General features: G+C 48.9%; 1 protein-coding gene across 3 annotated transcripts in view; it reads right to left on the reverse strand.

The window, feature by feature from the left end:
* Positions 1-17529, reverse strand: part of LOC105895265 (AP2-associated protein kinase 1) — a 49220-nt gene that overhangs the window by 10334 nt on the left and 21357 nt on the right. Inside the window, exons 5-16 of one of the 3 annotated variants that reach the window (XM_031570976.2) lie at positions 17213-17334; positions 16379-16460; positions 15740-15872; positions 15317-15420; positions 14310-14389; positions 13909-14066; positions 12427-12629; positions 7005-7186; positions 6252-6466; positions 5770-5913; positions 2282-2413; positions 1793-1891 (exon numbers count right to left, since the gene is read on the reverse strand). In XM_031570976.2, the coding sequence (XP_031426836.1) occupies positions 1793-1891; positions 2282-2413; positions 5770-5913; positions 6252-6466; positions 7005-7186; positions 12427-12629; positions 13909-14066; positions 14310-14389; positions 15317-15420; positions 15740-15872; positions 16379-16460; positions 17213-17334 (1654 nt within the window). The remainder of the gene's footprint in view (positions 1-1792; positions 1892-2281; positions 2414-5769; positions 5914-6251; positions 6467-7004; positions 7187-12426; positions 12630-13908; positions 14067-14309; positions 14390-15316; positions 15421-15739; positions 15873-16378; positions 16461-17212; positions 17335-17529) is intronic. The other 2 variants (XM_031570977.2, XM_031570978.2) reach the window with 2 other exon arrangements.

Raw genomic sequence — 17529 nt, forward strand, 5'->3', positions numbered from 1 at the left:
GAGGTGGAGAGGAGGAGAGGTAGAGGTGGAGGGAAAACAGAAAAATGGAAAAGGAGAAAACAGAAAAGGAGAAAAAAGGAAAACAAAATGAAATGACATGTTAGATGTTAGAGCCCAAGTTGAAGAGAAAGCTTTGAGTTCAGGTCAGAGGTGAAAGGTCAGGTTCTCAGACCTAATTAACCGACGGTGTTTTGATTCTAAGTGAGCGATGAACAACTTCACAAGCATTCCTCTTGTGTCGGATCATTTTCACAGACGAATAACAACACCACTGAAGCTTGCATGCGCAGTGCAATCATATCATAGCATGAGTGTAACATTAATAAATAATGCATCAGAGAATCACAGATACATTACACTGTCCTTCCTGTGAAATAACACACACACAGACACACAGACACACAGACACACAGACACACAGACACACAGACACACAGACACACAGACACACAGACACACACACACACACACACGATGCAGCACGGCTACGAAACAATCCACTTAAGCTTATTGAGGGAGTAACTACATATCAGACGCTATTTTGGAGCTTCAAAAAAAATGGGTGACTTTCACAGGCCTGCCTGCCTGCCTGCCTGCCGTGTATGCTTTTTATAAGGGAATAATGGCCAACGTAGGGATCGATAATGAGACAAGCCTGTCATGATGAAAGAGGAAGACAGAGAGAGTTTGACAGAGAGAGAGAGAGAGACAAAGCTGTATACCGTACTCATAGGACAAAACAGCTGCCTTACTACCAAAGATGTGTTTGACACTCTAAGTAAACAAAGTAATTATACATAAAAATTAAAAAACACCCAGCATGACAGGAAGCAGGGCAAATGAAGGACTGGCAGAGGTTCGTCGACACACTGTTCCTCAACACAATCCATCCGCTGCAGCAACACTGAACCATGTAACATACTATAGCACACTGAACCGATAACAATGCCTTCTGACAGGCCCTGCAGTCCCTAATGAACACTTACTGACAAGGAGACCGGACACAGGCAGACAAGGCTGTCAACACTACTAACCACCAGCCCACACCTCCCACTGCCCCCCCCAACCTTGTATAACATTGTGACAAATGACCCCCCCCCCCCCCCGTTTCAACACGGCACAATTCTCCAAGCGTGGAGGAACGCATCTGACAGATGGCCCTGTGCGGCGGCCATGTTTGGTGATTCATGAGGGAGAGCCGTAGTGACTGTGCAACGCTGTGACTGTGCAACGCCGTGACGTGACGTATGCCACCGCCTGGAGCATGACTTGACTCATGGATCAAGACCAAGCCTCGGGTTGAGCTCCTGCATGGAGCTCATTCAGTGTCAAAAACCAAAACACACAAATGCACGTGTTCAACAATCTGGGGTTTGGTATTTTTAACGCTGTGTTAACAAATAACCGTGTTTCAAATAAAACAAATACATGAAAAACAACAATGTGCGTTGCGAATACAAAGTGCCCCAGCTGTTTCTGTTTGAAAGACAAACTCTGTATTTGCAGTGCACATTGTGTTTGTATCCAGGCTCTGCAAACAAATCTTGTTGCTTTTTTGATCGTTGTTTGTCTGGTTGGTTTTTGGCACTGGGTGAGCTCCATACTCCCACTGTGGAGAGCACCAGGGGCATTCTGGGAGGAAAACAGACATAGGCTAGATACACACACACACACACACACACACTGGGTTTAAGGCTGCATGCTCTGGATCCTCTAGATACACACACACACACAGGGTTTAAGGCATGCTCTGGAGGCCCGGGCATGCAGAGGAGGAGTCTGGGGTACTGACCGGGCAGGCTGGCTGCTGCTGCTGCTGCTGCTGCTGCCTCTGAGTGCCTCTGAGTCTGGGGTGCCTCTAGGCCAGGAATCAAGGAGTCCACACTAGCAGCTGAGAGATGGAGGGAGGGAGAGAGAGGGGGAGGGGAGGAGGAAAGAGGGATAGAGAGAGGAACAAAAGCTAAAATTGACATGGGGGAAAACAGAGCGCTCAGACCAAAATCTCCTCTGGCCATACAGCATCACCGTGTGTGTGTGTGTGTGTGTGTGTGTGTGTGTGTGTGTGTGTGTGTGTGTGTGTGTGTATGTGTGTGTGTGTGTGTGTGTGTGTGCGTGTGTGTGTGTGCGTGTGTGTGTGTGCGTGTGTGTGTGTGTGACTCCACAATTTCTGAAACACGTTTTGCTTTATGTCTCAGAGGTCTGTGATTGAAAAAGACAACGGAGAGATGACAGAGAGAGTGAGAAGCAGAGAGAGAAAGGACTGCAAGGAGGGCGGGGTTACCGTTGCCGTTGGCCTCCGCTGAGGCGCTGAAGGGGTCAAGGGTGAGGGGTGAAAGGTCAGGGAGCAGCAGGACGGAGCAGGAGGAGGCGCAGGTAGAGGGCTCTGGGGATTTCAGCCCCTCAATCAGCTTCTCTAAGAGTTCAGCCACACACAGCCAGCAAGGGAGGACCGGATAGAGGAGAGGAGGAGGAGAATAGAGGAGAGGAGGAGAACAGAGGAGAGGAGGAGAATAGAGGAGAGGATAGAGGAGGAGGATAGAGGAGAGGAGGAAGATAGAGGAGAGGAGGAGAATAGAGGAGAGGAGGAGAATAGAGGAGTAGAATAGAGGAGATGGAGATAAAAACAAACAGAGAAGAGAAAGACCATGAAGAAAGAAAGAAAGAAAGAAAGAAAGAAAATTAGGAAGGAAAAGAGGACAAAATGATGGGATAAAACAGAGGAAAGGAGAATGGAAAAGAGGGCAGGGAATAAAAGAGGAAACAGAGGACAAGAGGATGAAGAGGATGAAGAGGAAGAAGAGGACATTAGACTGTAGGCAGAGAGCAGAAGAACGGGACAGGTGTGTCGAGAGACTAGCTCCTTTAGAAAAGGTTAGACAGTTTTAACGTGCGTTTCTCTCATCTCAACATGCACAAACTACATTCATTTGACAAAACACAATCATCTGATTAGTGATCCACATGACTTGTCTCCGACTTGGTCAGAAGTCCACAACAACGTCCACAAAAATGTCTCAAGCTCAGAACACTCATGGATCGTGTCATTTCACTCAAAAAAAAAAAAAAAACTACAGCGCCAGCACTTTTCAGCTGCCGAGCAGGCGATACAAAGAACAAACATGGCGGTGTTAGAATTAGTCAGAAGCAACAGCTCCTTGCAGCAAGAGTGAGAAGGAACAACAGGAGGAGTTTTTTTTTTTTTTTTTTTACAAGTGTTTGTAAACCCCCCCCCCCCCCCCTTTTCTTTCCTACTGTGAGGCGCATTGTGTTACTTCCTTGTATGAAATGCGGCGTACAAATAAAGTTTGATTTGATTTGATTTGATTTGAGTTCTCGTCACCCATGCCCGTCAGCAAGCCTCTAGGCAAGGCACTCGATCTATGTGCGAGCGACTCCAAGCCATCCAGAGCAAGCCTCACGGGCAAACACCAAACAACCTCACGGCCATTTCCCTTCCACGTATCCATGCAGTCTGCTGCCACAGGCAACAGGGGGTCAGACCTCAAGTGAAGTAATGCTGGGGCTTGTTAGGGTTTTTCGGGTTGGGAAAAAAGAGAATTAGTGATCTCACAGTGTGCTGGTGTGTGCTGGTGTGTGTGTGTGTGTGTGCTGTGTGTGTGTGTGTGTGTGTGTGTGTTGTGTGTGTGTGCTAGTGTGTGTGTGTGTGTGTGTGTGTGTGTGTGTGTGTGTGTGTGTCTGTGTGTCTGTGTGTCTGTGTGTGTGTGTGCTAGTGTGTGTGTGTGCTAGTGTGTCTGTGTGTGTGTGTGTGAGAGAGAGGACAAACCAGCCCCATGCGTGTGAGCGTGTCTGTTCTGTTTCCCCAGGTGATGTCGGTCACCGCGTCTGGCTTATCATACTTACAGGTGAGGGCAGCTGATAGGAGGGAATAAGAGGGCAGAGTTGAAGGGGTGAGGGGTGAGGGGTCAGGGGTCATGGGCCATGGCTCTCACGCAATGGCGCAGCAGATCTGGCGCTTTGACCCTTTCACTGGGTGAAGAGAGTTCAAAGGTCAGCACCAGTAGGCCGTACTAATGTGAACAGTCAATGTCCAGTTTCAATATTGTGTCTCTCTTTTCTGTGGGTGAATGTCTACAGACAAACTGAAAATGGAGTTCAGTATTCACGTTTCAAATTCCTGTCACTGTGTAACTTTGCAGTGGGTTTAGTCACAGTGTGCTTAAGTGATCCAGAAGCCTAAGCTTCCCTAAGTGGGAACAAAGAGATAAAAATAACAGACGTGTTCAAGAAGGAAGCCGCTGGAGTGAGCTCCAAGGCTATGCTCAACGGGGTTTACCTGAAGTGTACTCACACTCGGCTCTGCCTGTTTGTGCGCATGCGTGTGTGTGTGTGTGCGTGTGTGTGTGTGTGCGTGTGTGCGTGTGTGCGTGTGTGTGTGTGTGTGTGTGCATCCTCAGATAGGATTACACTGACCCAGCCTGGCTTACGTAAGACCTGCGGCTCATTTTGATCTTCTTCATTCCCAAGACACCAGCCGCTAAAGCCCTCTGTTGCCCCTAACAACACGACCTCTTCAGCTATGTGAGAAGACAGAAGCCCATATATTGTGAAGAAGTGGGCGGGGCCGCCCGGGTGTCCATCACTTTTTGACTGATGGCCAAGTGCAAGCCCTAAGCCTCCGCCCCCCCCCCCCCGAGGAAGACGGCAGCCATCCCACAGCCAGAACATCCCCCTCCGAGTTAGCTCGCAATCCAATTAATGAAGACGCCCTCTTTGTTGCCAGGCAACAGCTAAGAGGAGCGGACACACGGAACGCCAGCCTGTGCGGAAGCACAGAGCAATGTGATGGAGATGCCACCATCAGTCTCACTGGGACTACAGGCCTGAATTTAGGGGCTGCTTTTAGGGATGATGATCATGAAATAAGACGAACCCATGTTGACCTTCAATCCATTCATATATGCTACTGATACCCAGAATGGGATTATTTGATCTTTTATTCTGAAAACAAATGAATCTCACTGAATAGGATTCAAAATCCCCCGTCTACGTGGAGCCAACATAGACCAAGGGGAACACGGGCACAAGAAAGCCATAGCTGTGTTGCATGGGAGGGACATAGGAAGGAAGCTTCCTAGAGTTATTAACTCTTGATACTTGAGAGGGCAGTTATCAGTCAGGAGTAATATGCCTGGGTAATTAAGTGCAGGGTAGATCTTAGGGGCAATTTGCATGATGTACCTTCAGTGAGCAGTGGAGAGATTACATTGGATAACTTGGGGCAGGTGGATAATGGGGGGGTATCTATGACATCAGAGAGGGGTAATCAGAGAACAAGCGGGGCAGCTGGATGGAAGGGGGATCCCAAAGAGACGGGAGTATTCGATAACACTTGGGTGTTAAAACAGGTCTAGGACCACCCAGAGCGTTGGGCTTTAGACCAGCGGTCAGAGCATTAATACCTCTCAGAGTTTGGGAAACATCAGGGAAAAAGGGTTCAAGGAAACCCAGCTGGGAAAAGGGTTCAAGGAAACCCAGCTGGGAAAAGGGGTCAAGGAAACCCAGCTGGGAAAAGGGGTCAAGGAAAGGGAAGTGACAGTGAGGAGAGGACAACAATGACAGCGAGACAGGGACTTCCTTCTACAAGGACCATATATGGGGAATAGCAGCCTGGCATTCCTGTCACATAACAGAGGCCAAGCCAGGAGTCAAGCACCAGCTGTCATGTCCTTGTCAAATCATCGCCATGGCCTTCGGAGGGGTTCCAAACATGGGGAGGCGGAAGGAGGGGGAGAGAGGGGGAGAGCTTACCTGTGCTTTGGGGGAAGCCCTTGGAGGGGCCGTGGGCGTTGGGCATAGGCTGCAGGCCAGGGATGAGGCTCTCGGGCTCCACGGGCTTGCCTAGGACAAGAGCAGTCACGGAGTTCAGACCACACACTGTACTGCAAGAGATATCTACGTGAGGAAAAACAATTCAAAAGAAAGCATTCCAAAAGTGTTAATATATTATTGGTAAAATGATTACATTATCAGGTTTTATTTCATTTTTTTATGGAGTTAAGTAGAAAAAGTTCTTACATTACTGGGTTCTGTAAAAAGTAAAGTTAACCCACTAATATAACAACTCCTTATAGTATAATAATGTATTAAATTATTCGAAAAATATTGGTAAATTATCTGTTTATTTCATGATTTGGTTTTATTATATTTAATTGGCTTAAAAATGACACTATTGGGAGTATTTACATTATTGGGCAATCCTTATTACATTCCCACGTTCCAACCAGGCTTACCATCAGCTAGCTTGGCAAAGTCCTTGTTGAGCAGCTCCTCGGCGGTGAGTTTGGAGAAGTTGTCGTCTCCGAAGGGGTTCCAGGAGGACTGGGGCCCTGGTGCCACTGGGGCGGCGGAGGGGGCACAGGGAGCAGAGGGAGCGCTGCCATCCGCAGGCTGGTACACACTCTGCTGGGAGGAGCGCGGAGAGCCTGAGGGGGTGGTGCTGGCTGACCTGGAGAACAGAATCACACACACACACAGACACACACACACACACAGACACACACACACACACACACACACACACACACACACACACACAGAGACACAAAGGCCATATAAAACATTAGTACTAAAGCATGTTCATTGGGATAGAATGGCTCAAATAGCCTTGGTGGAATATACTGAAATGCTTTGAAATGGTTTCAGTTGATTCGTGTCTGTGTCTGTGTCTGTGTCTGTGTCTGTGTCTGTGTCTGTGTCTGTGTCTGTGTCTGTGTCTGTGTCTGTGTCTGTGTCTGTGTCTGTGTCTGTGTCTGTGTCTGTGTCTGTGTCTGTGTCTGTGTCTGTGTCTGTGTCTGTGTCTGTGTCTGTGTCTGTGTCTGTGTCTGTGTACTGGAGTCTGTGTACTGGAGTCTGCGTGAGAGGGTGCAGTGTAGCACATGTCTATAAAGACTGTGGGCAGCAATGTGTGTACGTGGGTGGGTGGGTGCATTTGTGTGTGTACGTATGTATGTGTGTGTCAATGTATATTTCAAACTGGGGCTCACTTGGACTTGTTGAGGCTTGCCCCGGCCGCGGCTGCCTGGAGCAGCTGGGTGGACGTGCTGACAGGAACACCGAACACGGCGCTGTGCGTCACGTCACTCAGGATACGCCGGTGACCAGACTTGGGGGCCGACTTCGGGGAGTTGGGGGGCGTCAGAGAACCTACCTTATGTACCATGCGGCCCTGGTGATGGATACAGTGGAAGAAAAGAGAATGACAGAGAGAGGGAGAGAGAAGGAGAGAGAGAGAGAGAGAGAGAGAGAGAGAGAGAGGGGGAGAGAGAGAGGGAGAGAGAGATTGTTTTCAACTGGCACAACAGGAACACATAGAAACTTGTAGAAGTTGAGGAGAGTTCAAGAGAATAATCAACTCAGAACACACGCAATTATTGGAGAAGAGAGAAAAACAATCAATCAAATCTATACCAGAGGATTGATTTGTGACAGAAAAAGAAATAATTTAACAATGAACAGAAGTGCCAATCAGAGCCGGGTTTGAGTGAGTCAGTGGCTGGGTTTCCATCCAACTTCTTAATGCACGTTTTGACCATTTGAATGAGAAATCCTGACTTGAAACACCTGAAATTCACATAACATCTTCTATTGCACACAAAATTTGATTGGGGGAGTTGAATTAACTTAACATTAGCAGCAATTGTATCAGGTTTTTCCGTTAAAAGTTACCCTGATAACCTTCCCTGATTAGGAGTGTGTCCATTTTTAATTTGCACAACACAGCTGATGGACGTGTGCACCGATTCGCAATTTGATTAGCCAAGTTTTGATGAATGCACAAAAAAGATGCGAATGAGTTCAATGGAATCCCTAGTAGTGTAATTACAGCAATATTACCCTCAGGAACGATTGCTTGTATTGATTGCAACTGCAAGGAGGAACTATAATAGCCTTTTTACTTTCTATTGTCTTTCTAGTGTCTACTGTTTTTCTTAGAAAAGATCCCTTGCCCTGAATATCTGCATACCTATCCATCCCTACTCCAAGCACAGATCCGATTCACGTCAGTGGAAAATACATGTCTCATGACTGGCTAAACCTGGTCAGCTAATTTAGAGTGCCATTGACAGGGTCATGCAGGGTAAAGGGCTCCCTGCTGGAGAGAAGCATTGAGTGCCATGGGCCATGGGTGTTTAACAGACATCCTTATCAATGTGCAGTCAATGGAAATGAGATGCCATATTCATTTCATTAAAACTGTAATAGAAGAGTCAGGCGGAGATTTCCCGGGAAAGATAGGGAAAGCAGAGAGGTGAGTTCAGACAAAGACCGGCGGTTTTGTTTTTTTCTGGCGGCAGTGGCGGTAGAGTCTAGGGGGGCGTTGGCGGGGGTTTACCATAGGGCCAAGGTCATCTTCCTGTTTAGGGGGAGAGGACTGGGGGGCGCTGGTGGGGTTTACCATAGGGCCAAGGTCATCTTCCTGCACAGGGGGTGGGGACTGGGATGGGGTGACAGGGACTGTGTGGGCTGATGGATGATGCTGATGATGCTGCTGATGCTGATGCTGATGCTGATGCTGCTGCATGGGAGCCACCGGGGCAACAGGCCTCCCTCTGGGCTGCGCAGACACAGATGCAGACGCAGACGCAGATGCAGCTGCAGACACAGCTGCAGGAGCCGGAGCCATATTAGAGGGCTGTTGCTGTGGCTGCTGCTGCTGCTGCGCTGCGTCACAAACGGATTCACCGTCTGTTGGTACGGCAACAAGTGACAGATATTCATCTGCTGTCCCATGCCCCATGCCCCATATGTCATGTGCTGTCAGCGCCCAGGGTTCTAACAGGCACACAGGAGGGTTCTAACAGGACACACAGGAGGGTTCTAACAGACACACAGGAGGGGTTTTCTATACAGACACGCGAGGAGTTTAACAGACACACAGGAGGGTTCATAAACACAGGAGGGTTCTAACAGGCACACAGGAGGGTTCTAACAGGCACACAGGAGGGTTCTAACAGACACACAGGAGGGTTCTAACAGACACACAGGAGGGTTCTAACAGACACACAGGAAGTTTAACAGACACACAGGAAGGGTTTAACAGGCCACACAGGAGGCGTTCTAACAGGCACACAGGGAGGTTCTAACAGACACTACAGTACCGAGGGGTTCTAACAGGCACGACAGGAGGGTTCTAACAGGCACACAGGAGGGTTCTAACAGGCACACAGGAGGGTTCTAACAGACACACAGGAGGGTTCTAACAGACACACAGGAGTTTAACAGACACACAGGAGGGTTCTAACACAGGAGGGTTCTAACAGGCACACAGGAGGGTTCTAACAGGCACACAGGAGGGTTCTAACAGACACACAGGAGGGTTCTAACAGACACACAGGAGGGTTCTAACAGGCACACAGGAGTTTAACAGACACACAGGAGGGTTCTAACAGGCACACAGGAGGGTTCTAACAGGCACACAGGAGGGTTCTAACAGACACACAGGAGGGTTCTAACAGACACACAGGAGGGTTCTAACAGGCACACAGGAGGGTTCTAACAGGCACACAGGAGGGTTCTAACAGACACACAGGAGGGTTCTAACAGACACACAGGAGGGTTCTAACAGGCACACAGGAGGGTTCTAACAGACACACAGGAGGGTTCTAACAGACACACAGGAGGGTTCTAACACAGGAGGGTTCTAACAGGCACACAGGAGGGTTCTAACAGACACACAGGAGGGTTCTAACAGACACACAGGAGGGTTCTAACACAGGAGGGTTCTAACAGGCACACAGGAGGGTTCTAACAGACACACAGGAGGGTTCTAACAGGTACACAGGCTTCAGCTGCAGGCCTCATTAGGCAACACCAGACACACACCTGCTGATCATGTGCCTTGTTCCTAATAAGGGATCTAGGCCTGTTTGTGCAAGTCCTACAGCTTTGTACTTTTATTTGGCTAGTTAACATTTTTAAGGGGGACCAAACTTTCCTATCAAATGTGCCAGCAAATTGCTCTGTGAGTAGTCAGCATATTGGGCGATAACAGCTTTTTAAACACAGGCCGTACGAACCATACAGACAAAAAGACCAAAACACATTATAGACTAAATGTGCAAAACCTGAAATGTGTACAGCAACCAAGGCTCTCGAGAACCAAAGACAGTCAGAAGTCAGAGAAAACAGAGTGCCTCCTACAGAGTCTTCCTCAGACAATGCAATGGGTGGTCTTAACCTGGTTAAAGGGCTGTTTATTGCTTTCCTAAGGGTGCTGGCCGAGCAGAGGAGTGCTGTGACCTGCTGATGCTCGGAGGAGGACCGGGGGAGGAGGAGGGCCGAAGGAGGAGGGCAGAGGGTGGAGGGCAGAGGGAGGAGGAGGAGGGCCCGGGGAGGAGGACCGGGGGAGGTCGCTGGAGAGGAGGACCAGGGGAGGAGGAGGAGGACCGGGGAGGAGGTGCGGGGGTGGTCGCTGGAGAGGAGGAGGAGGAGGACCGGAGGAGGAGGGCCGAGGACCGGGGGAGTAGGACCGGAGGAGGAGGGCCGGGGGAGGTCGCTGGAGAGGAGAGAGATCAAGTGCTGCTCGCTCAGCCACCGGAACTGTACACTGAGCTGTCCTCTTGAGTGTGTGCAATTAGATCACTATCACTATCACACACAGGTCAACCACAAGTCACACGCGATAAGATACCGCAGAGACGGTTCACTTGTTTAGTATTTGGAGCCTGCTCGTGTAACGCTTCCTCCTAAACACTCAAATATTAAATCGTTCTGTCGCATAGACAGTAATTGGAAATGAACCTATAAAAAAAACTGAACTGAGACTAATTACTAGTAATTAGATGCATTTAGGGGGAAATTAGCATAGATGTCCTACAAGAAACCATGCTGAATGCCAACGTATGGTGCAGATAGAATGGTGCCTTTATGGGGGGCTTGCTGGTGCTTTCCCAGTATGTTAATTTACTCGTAGAGCCTCAGTGAATGGAGGATTGTGTCCTCCTCTGGATGAGCTAAGGAACACAAATCCCTGGCAGAGTTTAAATAGTGGACAGAAACTGGCAAGGCAACTTTCGAGATCAACTGAGAGACAAAAAAAACAGTGTGTCTGAAGGCAGTGCACCTTTTCAGAAGTGTGTACGGTAATCCATTACATAGCTCATGTTAAATGCTAACAGTTCTATTAAAGTACAGCATACAGCATATTCTTACTTTCAATGTCTGACAGCACACTGAGGCTCGGTACATAACATTTCCCTTCAGTGTAATACTACCTAAGTACAAAAGTAAAGTACTAAGTAACAGGATGCCGTTTGTTTCTCAATATGCTGCTCTACTGATTAGCATACTTATATTGTGATATATACATGTAATATACATGAATGTGTGTTTGCACATCTGTGATGATGATGATGATGTGAGGTGGTGTAGAGTATTCCTGACTATATACGTAAGGGATAATGTATTGTCCGGAGGTCATTATCCAAAAATAAATCCCGACGGGGCGAACAGCACCCCGACGCGCAGCGGAATGATATGAAAGATGTGAATTAGAAGCAAAAAACCCGTTGCCAATGACAGCGGTCAATATCTTTTCGCAGCGGTGAATATCAGGAAATATTCACCGGCGAACGTTGGGATGGCCCATTCAAATCAACGGTACTTTTTGGAACGTTCTGGAAAGCCGTATAATAAAGTATATATATCTTTCAGATATCTTTGTCACAGTATACCACCGTGCTGTTGCGCACTGATGGCTCGAACCCGTGATGTTCCGACTGAGAACTCTCTGCTCCACAGCTGGAACCACAGCTGGGACCACAGCTGGGACCACAGCTGGGACCACAGCTGGGACCACAGCTGGGACCACAGGAGTAAAGTTCCTACATGATCAGGACTGGAACCACAGCAGTAAAGTTCCTACATGATCAGGACTTGAACCACAGCAGTCAAGTTCCTACATGATCAGGACTGGAACCACAGGAGTAAAGTTCCTACATGATCAGGACTTGAACCACAGCAGTAAAGTTCCTACATGATCAGGACTGGAACCACAGCAGTAAAGTTCCTACATGATCAGGACTGGAACCACAGCAGTAAAGTTCCTACATGATCAGGACTGGAACCACAGCAGTCAAGTTCCTACATGATCCGGACTGGAACCACAGCAGTAAAGTTCCTACATGATCAGGACTGGAACCACAGCAGTAAAGTTCCTACATGATCACAACTGGAACCACAGGAGTAAAGTTCCTACATGATCAGGACTGGAACCACAGCAGTAAAGTTCCTACATGATCAGGACTGGAACCACAGCAGTAAAGTTCCTACATGATCAGGACTGGAACCACAGCAGTAAAGTTCCTACATGATCAGGACTGGAACCACAGCAGTAAAGTTCCTACATGATCAGGACTGGAACCACAGCAGTAAAGTTCCTACATGATGTGGACGCACAGGCTCTACCTGCTGCTGCTGCTGGGGGGGGAGGAAGAAGGCGGTTGCCGCCGGAGACGGCTTGACGAACAGCTGGGAGATGGCTTGCGGCGGAGAGGGAGTGGCCTGCACTGGTGTGGGAGTGGCTTGCTGCGCGGAGACCGGCATCTGCTGTGGCTGCGGCTTCTGCGATTGGACGCTGGCAGAGGGCGCGGTGGTGCCGATACTCACACCTGTGCAAATGAGAGAAAACAGACTGACTTAGCATGGAGTTAGCAACAGACCTCTTGTGTAGCCTGACTTAGCGTGGAGTTAGCAACAGACCTCTTGTGTAGCCTGATTTAGCGTGGAGTTAGCAACAGACCTCTTGTGTAGCCTGACTTAGCGTGGAGTTAGCAACAGACCTCTTGTGTAGCCTGACTTAGCGTGGAGTTAGCAACAAACCCCTTGTGTAGCCTGACTGATTGTCACATGGACTTTGCTGTTCTGATGTTCTCAGATACGGTGGCGGCCACCTCAAGCTGACACGCCTAGCTCTAATGCACCCATATACAGTAGATGAGGTTAGCATCGTACAGCTGAGAGGGAATCCAGAGGCATTCTCCAGATGGACAAGACATCGATGGGTTACAGTGACCGAGTACGGCTCACTGTGTGTGTTCGACTCGCATGAAACGAACAGGCACTGATTTAACAGGACAAATCAATTACCCTCTAATACACATGCACATATTATTTATAAAAATCAAGACGATTTAGATTAGTATTTGTAACAGACCGACGAGGCTGGCCATAAAGGCGGACTGCATGTACTGCAAGGGGCTCATTTACTGCTGCGGTGGTGAATGGATCTAATGTGCTGATGAATACAGCTTTTGACACACAGGGTCAAGATGCCCAGAGAGGGATTCAGACACCTCCGGCTCATTAAGAAGCCTTTAAGCACTTTGAACGCGGACAAATTGCACCGCCGGGACCGCTAATCTGGCTCGGCTGAAGGACCACACAGTTCAATAATGCATGCTTGGCCTAGGGAGAGGCTGCAGGGAAGGAGGGAGGGAGAGGAGAGAGGAGAGAGAGAGAGAGAGAGAGAGAGAGAGAGAGAGAGAGAGAGAGGGAGAGAGGGGAGAGGGAGAGGGAGAGGGAGAGAGACAGAGAGTGAGAGAGGAGAGGAGAGAGAGAAGAGAGAGAGAGAGAAAGAGAGAAAGAGAGAGAGAAAGAGAGAGAGAGAGAGAGGACAATGTGGAGAAAGAGTGTCAGGGAAGTCAGGAATGACAGATTGAGAGAGGGGAAAAGAGAGAGGAGAAGGAAAAGGGAAGCGGTCGCTGGGTAAAGGCGAGTTTTAAACAGTTGTGCTTTTCATGGCCTCAAACACCTGCAGCGTGTCGACAGCAGAGGCCATTGTGTGACCATGCCAGCACTCAGGAGAGGATACAGATGATGTGGAGGGGGGGGGGGGGGGGAGAGAGGGGAGAGAGAGGAGGAGGAGGAGGAGGAGGAGGAGGTGCCTACCGATGGGCTGGGTGGTTCCAGGTGCCACATTGGCTCGTTTGCGAGGAGTGAGGGCGGGCTGAATGGGAAGGATGCCGGCGATTGGCTGAGCCTGGGCAGCTTTGGGGCGTTGCCGCGGAGCGATGGAGGTTTCCATGGTGGGGATTGGGTCTGTGAGCCTATGGGGAGAAGACAAGGACTTCAATCAACGAAACCCCCAAAACACCAGGAAAACACCCAACCAAAAAAAAAAAGTGTTGTTGAAGAAAATCACACTTTTCTGCACTGGTTAGGCCTAGATAATATTGTTCTTTTATGGTCATAAAGTCTTTTCTCTCAGGTTTACTATTAACCAATTGAGCAGTTATATGCCCTAAATAAACAGAGGCGTCACCATACGATCAGCTGCTCCTCCCACTCACCTGGTTTTGGTCTGGCTTTTTTTTGCGACCGCTTCACTGGCTTTGATTGGCTCGGGGAGTTTTGCAGGTATGGGCAAAGTCTGCAAGGTGAGAAGAGCCATTAGCGGAGAGCACAGCTAACAAAAGTCGTCTTTCATGCAGTTAATCACACCACTAATCTGCCATTTTCTAATGGGCCCCAGTGGCCCTCAGTGAAAGTCTAGCTTGATGACCACCCGCCACCCCCCCCCCCCCCCCATGACGGCGCCCTGTGTATGGTCCTTTGACTCTCCTGACAGGAGGATGGAGGCTGAAACGAGTCCATCAGCGCCTCACTAAGGGGGGGGGGAAGAGGCTGTGGGAGGCTGCCAGTTGGCAGAGGCTGGCGCCATTCTGCTCCCCCTGTAACTATGCAGGCCGTGTGCATCCTCTACTAAAAAAGGCACAACATCCAGGCCCGGGGCTCGAGGAGCGCAAGGGACCCAAAACTAAAATAAACTCACAATGCCCCATCACCAGGACTTACGCGTCCAAGTGAGCTGTTAGCTCGTTAAGACTAGATGAATGACACATACGAAATCATAGTGCATGTGTACATGCGCGTATGTGTGTGTGTGTGTGTGTGTGAATGAGAGAGAGAGACAAACAGACAGATACAGATAGAGATAGAGAGAGAGAGAGAGAGAGAGAGAGAGAGAGAGACAAAAAATAGGTTGTGTGTGACTGAGTGTTTCTGGGTTGTTGCTGTGTGGCTAGGCTGCTCTGTGGTATGACATGGTTGCTGATTGGCTAGGCTGCTCTGTGGTGTGACATGGTTGCTGATTGGCTAGGCTGCTCTGTGGTGTGACATGGTTGCTGATTGGCCAGGCTGCTCTGTGGTGTGACATGGTTGCTGATTGGCTAAGCTGCTCTGTGGTGTGACATGGTTGCTGTGACATGGTTGCTGATTGGCTAGGCTGCTCTGTGGTGTGACATGGTTCTGAGCAGAAGAGGACAGCAGGCCTGGCGGTGGGCAGACAGAGACTCACGTTCACGTTCTGAACAGGACACTCCCGCCGGGCCAGCCTGAAGGCAAAGTAGGACACCTGGTATATATCAGGTCTCTGTTCAGGGTCAGGCTCCAGCATGTATCCTGATGGGGAGGGGGAAAGAGAGAAGGGAGGGGAGAGAAGAAAGGAAGGGTGGGGTGGGGGGGGCAGAGAGAGAGAGAAAGAGAGGGTGGGGGGGGGGAGATAGGGAGTGTTATGATGAAAGAGCTGTATGGATGTATAAACTGATGCCTCCAAACAGAGCAGTTAGGGAACACATGTACACAGGCTGTGTCTGTTCCTATTCAGATAAGGCAGTTCATGCCTTGCAAGTAGAGTGTGTGTGTGTGTGTGTGTGTGTGTGTGTGTGTGTGTGTGTGTGTGTGTGTGTGTTAGAGTGGTTGTGTTTGCTTGTGGACTTACGGATGAGGCAGTGCATATCCTGTGAGTAGCGCGAGTTGTCTGGGATGGTGAAACTGCCATCACAGATGGCCACCTGGCTCTCCCCAAAGGGCAGCGTGAAGTAACAGAGCTTATACAGCAGGCAGCCCATGGCCTAAACACACAACACACACGCGCATGAACAGGCAAATATGGACACACACATACAGATATACACACACACACACATATACAGATATATATATATACACAGGCACACACAGACACACACACAGACACACACACAGGCACACACACACACACAGGCACACACACAGGCACACACACAAAAAGGTCACATCATTGCCGCTACCGCAGTTGGTGGCCCATTTAAATGAAAAGCCAACTAAAGGCCAAGTCCTTTATGAGCTCGATCACAGGGCCTATTGCAATTATGCAAACTGTAAGCAAGTCCAAATATAAAAAGGTTACAGCATCGTATGGATGATTATAAACCATTTATCTCTTACTTAGGCCTATCTTAATGGCGGCATATTGAGTCAATTAAATATCACGCTGTCATAAGAGCTTTTATCACAACGGTGACTCAGCAGAATTAATGAGCCTGGCCCTGCAGATCCCAGTCACTGGGAGAGGGGGCTAATCTGCCTGTCCACTTACCCAGACGTCCGCCTTGGTGGTGATGACCTTTTCGCCATAGAGGTTGACCATTTCGGGTGCACGGTATGATAAGGTCGTGTACCTTCACGCAAGAGGAGTAAGGCAACAGAGTTGATATGCTAATAGCGGTTAACTCTAGCGGTTAGCATATCACCAACTAACAGAGTTAGTTTTCAAAGCAAAGGAAGAGAGTAAACGCACAATGTTTTTACTCTGAGCTGAGCTACTATGTTTGAACCCTTAGCTGGGGTTACAGAATTAGTTTGGATCTGGGTCTGTAACAGGTATTGACAGAGCCATAAACACAAACACACAAACACACAAACACATAAACACAGCCTTAACAGTCTTGCTACAGCCCACTTCAATACACACGACTACGGAAGGTAACTCATTTTGTGCCCCAAACGGAGTTGGAAGACTCAGAGTCATCTCAGGGTCAATATCAGAGTCGCCTCAGAGTCATCTCAGGGTCAATATCAGAGTCGTCTCAGGGTCAATATCAGAGTCGCCTCAGAGTCATCATCAGGGTCAATATCAGAGTCGTCTCAAAGTCGTCTCAGAGTCATCTCAGGGTCAATATCAGAGTCGTCTCAAAGTCGTCTCAGAGTCGTCTCAAAGTCGTCTCAGAGTCATCTCAGGGTCAATATCAGAGTCGTCTCAAAGTCATCTCAGAGTCATCATCAGAGTCATCTCAGAGTCGTCTCAAAGTCATCTCAGAGTCGTCTCAAAGTCATCTAAAAAAAAGGGGTCTCAAATTCAGATTATCAACCCGAGTTGTGAGGCCCATCTGGAGGTATCTAGGATTAGTAGGTGGTATGGGGACCGACTGACTTTTTGATCTCCTCGTCGACCAGCGGCACACCCTCTGCCTGCGGGTCCTGGAAGCGGTTGGTGGCGCTGCCGAAATCACAGAGGACGTAGTGGCCCCGGTCATGCAGTAGGATGTTCTCCACCTGAGACAACGGGAAGCAGAGAGGAAACAAAAAGGGCAGTTAGAAATGTGTCCGATAGAGGGTTAGTTATTAGCACAAAAATACCAGTCGGTCTTTCTCTGATGATATTCTATTTATTATATCCACTACAGCGAAGTGACAACGTGCCAAGAGCTACATTGTTACAGTTGCTACAGTTGAAATTCTAAGTAGTCA

The sequence above is a fragment of the Clupea harengus genome, chromosome 7 (assembly GCF_900700415.2).
Source record: "Clupea harengus chromosome 7, Ch_v2.0.2, whole genome shotgun sequence".
Classification (NCBI taxonomy): Eukaryota; Metazoa; Chordata; class Actinopteri; order Clupeiformes; family Clupeidae; genus Clupea; species Clupea harengus.